Raw genomic sequence first — 12,110 nt, 5'->3', positions numbered from 1 at the left:
GGCTCTTCGAGCCTGCTCCGCCATTCAATATGATCATGGCAGATCTTTTCGTGGACTCAGATCCACTTACCCGCGCTCTCATATCCCTTAATTGTTCAAAAAAAAAAATCTATCTTAGCTCTAAAAACATTTACTGAAGTAGCATCAACTACTTCACTGGGCAAGGAATTCTATAGATTTACAATCCTCTGGGTGAAGAAGTTCTTTCACAATTCAGTCCAAAATCTGCTCTCTCTAATCTTGAGGCTATGCCCTCTTGTCCTAGTTTCACCTGCCAGTGGAAACATCCTCTCTACTTCTATCTTACATATTTCCTTCATAATTGACAAAATTAAACATTCTCAAGTAGCTCTATCAAATCTCCCCACCAGGATACTGGTCCTCCTCCAGTTCAGGTGCAACACAGCCCTCTTGTATAGGTCATTTCTGCCCCAGAAAAGATTCCACTGATTCAAAAATCTGAATCCCTGCCCTCTGCACTAGTTCTTCAGTCATGTATTCATTCTCAACCCTCTAGTTTCTCTTCATCTCTGTTTTGAATCTACCTCCTCTCATTCCATATCTATGACCTCTTATTGCAGACTGTCCCACAAAGGGAACATCTGTTCAATGACCTCTCACCAATCTCCTTTAGCATTTTATATACCTCAATCTGATCCCTCCTCATTCTTCTGAACTCCAGCAAGTACAGGCCCAAGCTACTCAAGTGCTCCCCATACGACAGCCCTTTCATCCCTAGAACCAACCTGGTGAACACCCACTGAACTGCCTCCAATAGCTCCACATCCTTCCTCATGTAAGAAGTCCACAGCTGGACACAATATTCCAGATGTGGTTTCACCAATGCCTTATATAACTGTAACAACAATTCTCTACTTTTATAATCTAGTCCTTTTGCAGAATTCCATTTGCCTTTCTTATTATATGCTGCAATTGCATATCCAGTTCTATGATTCATGCACAAGGATGCCCATATTCCTCTGCACTGACGCACAATGAACCTGCTTCCCTAGTAAATAATTTGTCCTTTTATTTCCCAACCAAAATGGATAACCTCATAATTTTTTACATTAAACTCCATCTGCCAGATTCTGGCCTATTCTGCAAGCCTATCAATATCCATTTGTAAATGTTTTATTTCCTCATCACAGCCTACTTTCCCACTTATTTTAGTATCATCCACAAATATTGCTATATTACCTTCTGTCTCGGCTTGCACATCATTTATACAGATTGTAAATAGTTGAGTCCAGGAACTGAACCCTACAGCACCTGACTAGTTAAAAAATGCCATTCAGAGAAGGACCCATTTATCCCTACCATCTGCTGTCTATCAGTCAACCAATTCTCAAACCAAGCCAATACTCAACCCTTAACCCCCAAGATCTAACATTCTGGATCAGCCCTTTATGTGGCACCTTGTGAAATGCCTTCTGCATCCCATCCATTGGATCCCATTATCCACCTTGCTGAATACAAGATTCAATCATAAGGACTGCCTTAACTCTGAGCCTGTCACATTCCAGAATATCAAGTCTCTGTTCAGTTCCAAAGTAAGAAAGGTAGCTTCCTTGAGAGTATTTTTGATTCCTACCACTTTTAGTAGCATAGATTATAAAAGCAGGGAGATTATGTCAGAGCTGTACAAAACTTTGATTAGGCCACGAATGGAGCACTGTGTGCAGTTCTGGTAGCACCACATTAGGAAGGAAATCGTTGTACTAGAGGGATGCAGAGAAAATTCAGGATGTTACCGAGGATTTTAGCTTTGAAGAGAGACTAGACAAGCTTAGATTATTTTGTTCAAAGCAGAGAAAGCTGCGGAGAATGGAACTTGATTAATATATATAAGATTATGAGGGGCATTAAAAAGGTGGATCCAAAACAGCTCTTCCCCTTTGTTGAAGGGTCAATAATAAGGGGCATAACTTTAAGATCAAGAGCAGGAGGTTTATAGCGGATTTAAGAAAATTTGTTTCATCCAAAGGGTTGGTGAGAATCTGGAATGCACTACCTGAGCAGGCAGTGGAGGTAAGAATCCTCACAGTCTTTAAAAAGTATGTGGATGAGCATATGAAAAGTTAGCATATTCAATGCTACAGGCCAAATGATGAAAAGATGAATTAGTGTCAATTGCTTGGTACAGATTCAATTGGCTGAAGGGCCTCTTCCAAGCTACATGACTCTACAATTCTATATCACAGGTTCACCCAGTGACAAGTTGGGGTGGGTCCCTCTGTCCTAACTGGATTCATCTCCGCCTGAGACCCCCCTCAGTGCCTTAGCCTCAATGCAAGACTGTCGCTAAACCACACCGTTACTGTGTCATGCCTGCTGGAGTTTGGAAGAGGGATGCAGGGAGTATTCAGAAATTTCCACCACATGAACATATGAGTACTCACGCAATTTGAAAGAAGTAGCTGATTGAGTACTTAAAATGCCAGAGCATAATAGGCTATGAACCAAGTGCAGGTAAATGGGATTAGTATAATTTGGTTTTTGATTAACATGGTGGAATAAAGGGCTTATATCTATGCTGTACGACTCTATGAGTCTATATCCTTATCACCAGCAACTGCCTATCCTGCTGCTTGGCAGTGAGAAAGCGCTGCAATATCCCAAATATGTGCGTGTGAACACAGGGCTTCATCACGTGACATTGACAATAGACACAGCCTCAATTCAACCTGTGTGCATTATCATGTTCAATTATTGAAAGCACTATTTCAAATATATGTTACAAAATCAATATTGTACCTAATTATATTTATAATGCCAATAAGATTATTATTAAGCTGTTACCTACCCTCATTGGATGAATATCTGCATAGGGAGGTTTGCCTTCTGCCATTTCAATTGCGGTGATTCCCAATGACCAAATGTCTGCAACACAATTATAGCCAATTTCTTGGATCACTTCTGGAGCCATCCAAAAAGGTGTTCCTATTACAGTGTTGCGTTTTGCCATTGTGTCCTGCAAGTCACATCACATTTGCAGCTTCATTAATTAATCATAATCAAAAATACTGAAAATTGTAATTGTTGTAACTATTGTAATTTTAAACATTTTCTCAAAATGAAAGCAATTAAAGATTAAACAACTGCGCTATAGAGATCACAGAATATGAAGTGTGATGTCCACTTTTAAATGTAGAACAATTTTAATTTATGTTGTTTCATGAAACAAAATATCAAATCATTTAATCCATGGATGGAATTCCACAAGAATGGTGCAACTCTTGTAGGATGATATCAGGATCTCTGGCAAGAAATTTTAATCAATATATTCCACGGTTACCAAAGTTCTGCTGTAGTGATGGGGTGGAGATAGCTCGAATTACAGCCCCATTTGTTTCTTCACTAGATAAGTCATTGAACCAATAATAGAAAGGACTTGCTTAGTGCAGAAAAAGAAAGTAATTTCTTTTTTTTTTAGAAAGGCCACCTATAATTCAGAACCCCACAGCATTTTATTCACTTTGACCATTTCACAACTATAATGATGTCTTAAATGTAAGAGATTATCTTGGCTGCTGATTAACAGTGACTGAATAAGTTGTTTACATTAAGTGTTGTTCTAGGATTTTAACTTGTGCTTTAAAGATTACGCACTGTAAACTTTGTGCTATTTTTATCCTTTTATAATTTTATCCAGCAACCATTGCTGGCAAGGCCAGCATCTGTTGCTCAACTCAGACAGCGCTCAAGAAAGTGACAGTGAGCTGCCTTTGGTGCATAGGATTTAGCAGTACACCAATCTGCCCTTTGAGAATGCTTCACTTCTTAATCATTGTAGTCCATCTTCTGTAGGTACACCTATTTTGCCACTGAGCGGAACAGCAATATAGATCCAAGTCAGGATGGTGTATGGCTTCATGGGGAATCTCATTGGACAGGTGATGGTGCTCCCAAGTGTGTGTTGCTCTTGTCGTCTATGTGGCAACGTCTACAGTTTTATAAGTCATCTTGAAGGAATTGGTGAGTTGCTGCAGTATTTTTTATAGCTGGCACAGACTCCTGCCACTGCATGTCAGTGAAGGAGCAAGTGATTATGAACAGATCATCCACAATCCACTTCTGTTTCGTCCACAATATGAACATCCTGTTGACTGTAGCCGTGAGGCACCCAGTCACCATGCACCAAAGCAAGTCCAAGACCAACTGCACGAATAGGAGAAACCTCCTATGGTGCAAACGTTTTCATCTGAAGGAAACTGGTTCTTTCTCCTTGCAGCGTATCTTTCCCCTTGCAGCCCTTCTCAATGTTGCTCGAGCCTGTTCCTAACTTGTCAGCTGAATAAATATAGTTCTTATGGTTACATGACACCTATTGTTACAGTTCACTTGAGAATATAACTTTAAAAAAGGTTCTGCGATTTACATATGAAAGAACTGAAACCAACATGGTCATTCTAAAAGATGAGAGACGTAACAAACAATACATGTCTTTTTCAATATATAATTTCAGTTGCATCACACTGTAAACTTTTGGTATAAATTTTGTGTCTTACGATCTTATACTCCACAACCACCTGATGAAGGAGCAGCACTCCGAAAGCTAGTGCTTCCAAATAAACCTGCTGGACTATAATCTGGTGTTGTGTGATTTTTAACTTCATTGAGATACGCTTTCAATCTTCTCAGCTTCAGTGAGTACAGGTCCAGACAATTCAATCACTCCTTTCATGACAAACCTGCCATCCCAGGAATCAGCATGGTGAAATTATGTGCATTCCCTTGTCGGCAAGTATATCTTTTAGGTAAGGACACTTCAGCGTGATTTTATCAAGTTCAGTAAGTGAGCAAATATATGGTAGACACGTAAGTATAATGTGGATAAATGTGAGTTGGTATACTTTGGAAGCAAAATCCTGGAAGGAAGATTATTAAATGAATGATGATAGGTTGGGAATGGGGCAAGTGTCTTGTTAAGCAGCTGCTGAAAGTCAGCATGCAAGTGCAGCAATCAGTGAAGAAGACATAGCGAGAGAATTTGAGTACAGGAGCAGAGATTTCTTCCTACAACTGTACAGGGCATTGATTAAAACCACATCTGGAGTATTGTGTACAGTTCTGGTCTCCTTATCTAAGGAAGGATATTCTGTCAAGGGAGTGAAACGAAGGTTTACCAGACTAATTCCTGGGATGGCGAGACCTGACACACAGGGAGAGACTGGATCGATCAGGATTATATTTTAATATAAAGAGTGGTGAGCCTGTGGAATTCTCTTCTACAAAAAGTGGTTGAGGGCAAAACATTTCATGTTTTCAAGATGGAGATAAACAAAGTTCTTACGGCAAAAGGGACCAAAAAGTATCTGGAGAGAAAGCGGAAACAAGGTACTGAGTTGGATGATCAATGATATTGAGAGGCAAAGCAGGCTGAAAGGGCTGAATGGCCTATTTCTGCTCCTACATGCTATGTTTCTATGTGACCATAATTGCATACAATACTCCAGGCCCTGTAAAGTTTCATGAAGATCTCCTTACTCCTATACTCAAACTTTCTTGCACTGAAGGCCAACATACCAGTTGATACTCTGAAGAAGAGTCATTTGGACTTGAAACGTTAGCTTGCTCACTCCATGGATGCTGCCTGACCCGCTGTGATTTCCTGTACTTTTTTGTTTTCAGTACATATTCCAGCATCTGCAATAATTTGCTCCTACAATGAACTAAGGGTGTTGGAGATCTGAAACAAAAACAGAAATTGCTGGAGAAACTTCTTTTAAGATTCTATGAGTGAATGAATAAATGAATGATTTTACTGTCATATGTATGTTACAGTGAGAAAAATGGTAAAATACAATGAAAAGATTTTTGATTGTCGCCACAATCCGGCGCCATTTTGAATAGTTTTTAGGATATGAGAAAATATAGAAAGACGCAGCTTAAAGGTGAGTAGTCCTTTAAATCTGCTAACATGAAGGGCCAATTAATGTATTGCTGTTTCATTTGATTGAGTACAATTTGCTGAGAAAGGTCATTGGCAATGTTGCAGTGGACAAGTAAGAGATTGCCTCGAAACTGGAATTAAATCTCATTGTAAACACAGCGTAAAAGTATTTTTATCCTGCATGAAGTCATACTTTACCTGAATGACATCAAATATTATAACTTAATCTTTCTGACTACTTACTGTCAACTGGCCTGCAACACCAAAGTCTGCAAGCTTTGCATGACCTTCCGTGTTCAGTAGGATATTTCCAGCTTTTATGTCTCGATGGATTTTTCTCATGAAGTGTAGGTATTCCAGCCCTTTCAAAGTGGATTTAAGAATTGTTGCTATTTCATCTTCTGTTAGCTGTAATCAGAACATAGCACATATTAAATGCTAGTTTACAGTAATAACATGCAATGATATTTTAACATGTTAAAATATAAACTGTAATTGATAAAATCCCCCAAAGCATTCTCTTCTAGTTACTTATATTTTAGTGAGACACACATTGCTAATTTCTATCCCCGGTATCTTAGTTTTTTTTTCATATTTCCATACAAGGAATCTAAAAAAATAGTGTGAATGACACATGAACATCACTGTCCAAAACAATAGGATTTCAAACTTGGTTGTGACCAGAAGTTAATCAACTCAAGAAGTTCCAAGCAGAGGCAAAGATTGGAAACAGGGAAACATTTAAAAGAAATCTGGAATAATTCTCTGGGCATTTCCACCAGCTCAGAAAAGCTGGTTGAAGGTGAAACTGATGATAGCATGATGGCAAATTATGTGTTCTCCCCAAAAATTAAACACAGGAGAACAACACAGGTATTTTATTTTAAAAGTCCCATGAAACAGTAAGCTAAAGAATGTATTCTTCATTTACAAGACTTCAAACATAATTCTGAAGTAGTTAATTATACCATCATACAGTATTGAAAAAGCCCTTCAGAAGATCAAGTCTGCGCCGTCAAACTACTCTAAATCTACACTTGTCCCACTTTCCAATACTTGGCCCATAGCCATGCTCATCCAAACACCTTTTATTAGATTATTAGGTTAGAAAAGAAAACAACCTGAACTTATAAAACCTCCCTTTGTAGCTAAAATGCTCCATCTCAAGCAGCATACTGATGAATCTCCTCTCCACACCCTCTAGTGCAATGAGATCCTTCCTGGTGCAGTGACCAGAAATTCATACAGTACTCCAGCCAGGGCGTTACCAAAGTCTTGTCCAACTCTAACATAAACTCCCTGCTTTGATAATCTTGGTTATGAGAGACAAAGGCAGGTGTCTAATTTGCCTTCTTAACTACTCAATTAACCTGCCCGCCACTTTCAGGGATATGTGGACAAGCACCTTAAAGTTTGTGAGAAGATTTGTAGCTCGGGTGCTCGTTGTTGTGGTTCTGTTCGCCGAGCTGGGAATTTGTGTTGCAGACATTTCGTCCCCTGTCTAGGTGACATTCTCAGTGCTTGGGAGCCTCCTGTGAAGCGCTTCTGTGATGTTTCCTCTGGCATTTATAGTGGTTTGAATCTGCCGCTTCCGGTTGTCAGTTTCCAGCTGTCCGTTGCTGTGGTCGGTATATTGGGTCCAGGTCGATGTGCTTATTGATTGAATCTGTGGATGAGTGCCATGCCTCTAGGAATTCCCTGGCTGTTCTCTGTTTGGCTTGTTCTATAATAGTAGTGTTGTCCCAGTCGAATTCATGTTGCTTGTCGTCTGTGTGTGTGGCTACTAAGGATAGCTGGTCGTGTCGTTTCGTGGCTAGTTGGTGTTCATGGATGCGGATCGTTAGCTGTCTTCCTGTTTGTCCTATATAGTGTTTTGTGCAGTCCTTGCATGGGAGTTTGTACACTACATTGGTTTTGCTCATGCTGGTTATCGGGTCCTTCGTTCTGGTGAGTTGTTGTCTGAGAGTGGCTGTTGGTTTGTGTGCGGTTATGAGTCCTAGTGGTCACAGTAGTCTGGCTGTCAGTTCGGAAATGCTCTTGATGTATGGTAGTATGGCTAGTCCTTTGGGTTGCGGCATGTCCTCGTTCCGTTGTCTTTCCCTTAGGCATCTGTTGAGGAAATTGCGAGGGTATCTGTTTTTGGCAAATACATTGTAGAGGTGTTCTTCTTCCTCTTTTTGCAGTTCTGGTGTACTGCAGTGTGTTTTGTCCATTTTAAATAGTGTCTTGATGCAACTTCTTTTGTGTGTATTGGGGTGGTTGCTTTCGTAGTTCAGGACTTGGTCTGTGTGTGTGGCTTTCCTGTATACCTTTGTGGTGAATTCTCCGTTCAGTGTTCTCTGTACCATCACGTCTAGGAATGGGAGTTGGTTGTCCTTTTCTTCCTCTCTAGTGAATCGGATTCCTGTGAGTGTGGCATTGATGATCTGGTGTGTGTTCTCTATTTCTGTGTTTTTAATGATTACAAAGGTGTCATCCACATATCTGACCCAGAGTTTGGATTGAATTTGGGGTAAGACTGCTTGTTCTAATCTTTGCATTACCGCTTGCTATGAGTCCAGAGATGGGTGAGCCCATGGGTGTGCCGTTGATTTGTTCATATATTTGGTTGCTGAATGTGAAGTGTGTTGTGAGGCACAGGTCCAGTAGTTTGAGTATGCAGTCTTTGTTGATAGGTTCACCGTCCTGTTGTCTGTTCTGTATGTCCAGCAGGTTGGCTATTGTTTCTCTGGCTAGGGTTTTGTCGATAGAGGTGAACAGTGCCGTTACATCGAATGAGACCATGGTTTCTTTCTTGACTATGTGTATAATTCTGATGATGTCCAAGAATTCCTGTGTTGATTGTATAGAGTGTCTGGATCCGCTGATCAGGTGTTTCAGTTTCTGCTGTAGTTCTTTAGCCAGTTTGTGTGATGGTGTCCCTGGTAGTGATGCTATGGGTCTGAGTGGAATGTCTGGTTTGTGCACTTTAGGTAATCCATAGATTCTGGGGGTGTTGTTGCTTTCAGGTTTCATTCTTTGTAGGTCAAATCTGGTTATCTGTCCGTTTTTTTGTAGGTTCCTCAGTATGTTGTTTATCCTATTGGTGAGCTGTGGGGTGGGGTCAAACTCCCTCTTTTGGTAGGTGTTGGTATCTGCAAGTAATTGTTTCATTTTTTGGATGTAGTCTGCTTTGTCCAGGATGACCGTCATTCTGCTTTTGTCTGCTGGTAGTATGATTATGTTCTTATCGTTTCTTAGTGATTTTAGTGCTTCCCTCTCCTTGGTGTTGAGCTTATGTATTTGTCTTTTCCTTGTTATCAGCGGTACGATACTTTGTCTCACTGTTTGCTGTGTCTCTTCTGTCAGTCCATTGTTCCTGAATGTGCATTCTAGTGCTGCTAGGAAGTCTGCTGTCTTGGCGTCCCTGTGGTTGTAGTTGAGTCCCTTGGCCAGTATTGTTCTTTCCGTGTCTGTGAGCTGTTTGTGGGAGAGGTTTCTAACCCAGGTGTGTGTTGTGGTGTCCCCTCTGTTGTGTGTTAGTTTGGCCATTTTTTCTTTTAGTGCCGTTTTTATGCGGTATGTGGTCCTGTTCTGTCCTATGGTGACGGCCTGTTCTATGGTCCGGGTCCATTCCTGATTAGTGGTTTTTGAAATTAACGATTTTTGGCGTGCAATTTCTTGTCTGCATTTGTGAAGTCTGTTGTGAGCATCTGTAATCATTACCTGGATCATCTTGAATCCGTTCTGTCTGGCTGTGTCCCTGGCTTGTGGGTTGTTGACTGGTGGTCTGTATCTGACACATGGTGGAAGGATTCGATTCTTTCGGCATTCAGGCAGGAACCGGACAACCAACTCCCATTCCTAGACATGATGGTACAGAGAACACTGAACGGAGAATTCACCACAAAGGTATACAGGAAAGCCACACACACAGACCAAGTCCTGAACTACGAAAGCAACCATCCCAACACACACAAAAGAAGTTGCATCAAGACACTATTCAAAAGGGCCACAACACACTGCAGTACACCAGAACTGCAAAAAGAGGAAGAAGAACACCTATACAATGTATTTGCCAAAAACAGATACCCTCGCATTTTCATCAACAGATGCCTAAGGGAAAGACAACGGAATGAGGACGTGCCGCAACCCAAAGGACAAGCCACACTACCATACATCAAGAGCATTTCCGAACTGACTACTGCGACCACTAGGACTCATAACCACACAAACCAACAGCCACTCTCAGACAACAACTCACCAGAACGAAGGACCCGATAACCAGCATGAGCAAAACCAATGCAGTGTACAAAATCCCATGCAAGGACTGCACAAAACACTACATAGGACAAACAGGAAGACAGCTAACGATCCGCATCCATGAACACCAACTAGCCACGAAACGACACGACCAGCTATCCTTAGTAGCCACACACGCAGATGACAAGCAACATGAATTCGACTGGGACAACACTACTATTATAGAACAAGCCAAACAGAGAACAGCCAAGGAATTCCTAGAGGCATGGCACTCATCCACAGATTCAATCAATAAGCACATCGACCTGGATCCAATATACCGATCACTGCAACGGACAGCTGGAACTGACAACCGGAAGCGGCAGATTCAAACCACTATAAATGCCGGAGGAAACATCACAGAAGCGCTTCACAAGAGGCTCCCAAGCACTGAGGATGTCACCTAGACAGGACAAAACGTCTGCAACACAAATTCCCAGTTCGGCGAACAGAACCACAACAACAAGCACCTTAAGATTCCTCTGAGCTTCCCAGTGTTCTGTGATTCATTAAGTACTCCTTTGACATGCTACTTCTTCCAAAGTGCATCACCTCACACCTTCCATGGTTAAAATCAATCTGCCACTGATCTGCGCATCTGACCAATCCATCCATAGTCTCCTTATTCCTCACTAATACCTTCTTCCTCACTGTGAACCATCCAGCCAATCGATACGTCATCCGTAAACTTATCATCCCTTCCACATTCTCATCTCTATTGGACATATATTTAACAAACAATAAAGATCCCAATACTGATCTCTGTGGTACACCACTGAAGACTGGTCTCCAGTCACACAAACAACCTTCGACCACTACCCTCTATTTCTCACCATGAAGTCAAATTTGGATCGATCTTGCCAAGTCTGGATTCCATGTGCTTTTATCATTTTTTATCAGTGATTCATATGGGACCTTGCTAAAGATCTTACAATGACATGCAACAACATATTAACTAGTAACAGGAGTCTATTCCCGCTTGCTCTGTCATTTAATATGATCTTGAATGATTTAATAACTCTACATTCTTGCCTCCTCTTCACCACCTTGCCTGTTAAGAATCTACCTTACTTTGACTTAAAATTGCTTAAAGACTTTGCTTTCACTGCCTTTTGAGGAAACAAATTTGAAGACTCACAACCTTCAGAATAAAACAATTTTCCTCACCTGTCTTAAATGGGTGATCTTTTATTTTTAAAGAGTCCCCTAGCTCTACATTCTCCCTTAAGAGGGAATACTCTTTTAACATGCATTCTGTTTTTATATGTTTCAAATCACGCTGCCCATAAATCGTCTAAACCCAAGGTGATACAAGTTTAGACTGTTCATCAGACAACCCAAGGAAAACCTTGCCTAAACTGCTGTCAATGCTGTGGAGGAGCTGGTGTTGGACTATGGTGGACAAAGTTAAAAATCACACAACACCAGGTTAAAAATCCAGGTTCAATGCACTTACATTGATCCTTAGACAAGGAAACCAATACAGTAAGACCATAATCAGACCATAAGACACAGGAGCAGGAATTAGGCCATTCAACCCATTGAGTCTCCTCTGCCATTCAATCATGGTTGATACATTTGTCAACCCCATTCTCGTGCTTTCTCCCCGTAACCCTTGATATTCAAGAACGTATCTATCTCCGTCTTAAAAATACTCAATGACCTGGCCATAATCATGACAATGGCCATACTCAATTTACTACAAACCAACTGACTACCACAGCTACCTACATTACACCTCCTCCCACCCTGCCCCCTGTAAAAACGCCATCCCATATTCCCAATTCCTTCGCCTCCACCACATCTGCTCCCAGGAGGACCAATTCCACTACTGAACAGCCCAAATGACTTCTTTCTTCAAAGACCGCAACTTCCCCTCCGACGTGGTCGACAATGCTCTCCACTGCATCTCCTCCACTTCCTGCACCTCCGC

General features: G+C 41.1%; 1 protein-coding gene across 3 annotated transcripts in view; it reads right to left on the bottom strand.

Annotated features, from left to right (window-relative positions):
• Window positions 1–12,110, bottom strand: part of stk3 (serine/threonine kinase 3 (STE20 homolog, yeast)) — a 449,830-nt gene that overhangs the window by 286,260 nt on the left and 151,460 nt on the right. For 2 of the 3 annotated variants that reach the window (XR_006311343.2, XM_043687660.2), the window contains exons 5-6: window positions 6,140–6,304; window positions 2,807–2,974 (exon numbers count right to left, since the gene is read on the bottom strand). Coding sequence is in view for 2 of the 3 variants with exons in the window: in XM_043687660.2 (XP_043543595.2) it covers window positions 2,807–2,974; window positions 6,140–6,304 (333 nt within the window). In the remaining variant the exon portion in view is untranslated. The remainder of the gene's footprint in view (window positions 1–2,806; window positions 2,975–6,139; window positions 6,305–12,110) is intronic. The other variant, XM_043687663.2, reaches the window with a different exon arrangement.

The sequence above is a fragment of the Chiloscyllium plagiosum genome, unplaced genomic scaffold (assembly GCF_037043375.1).
Source record: "Chiloscyllium plagiosum isolate Xiang-an unplaced genomic scaffold, Cpla_swu_hap1 HiC_scaffold_4, whole genome shotgun sequence".
NCBI lineage: Eukaryota > Metazoa > Chordata > Chondrichthyes > Orectolobiformes > Hemiscylliidae > Chiloscyllium > Chiloscyllium plagiosum.
The sequence above is the reverse complement of the archived record's forward strand: the minus strand, read 5'-3'. Positions and strand labels throughout refer to the sequence as shown.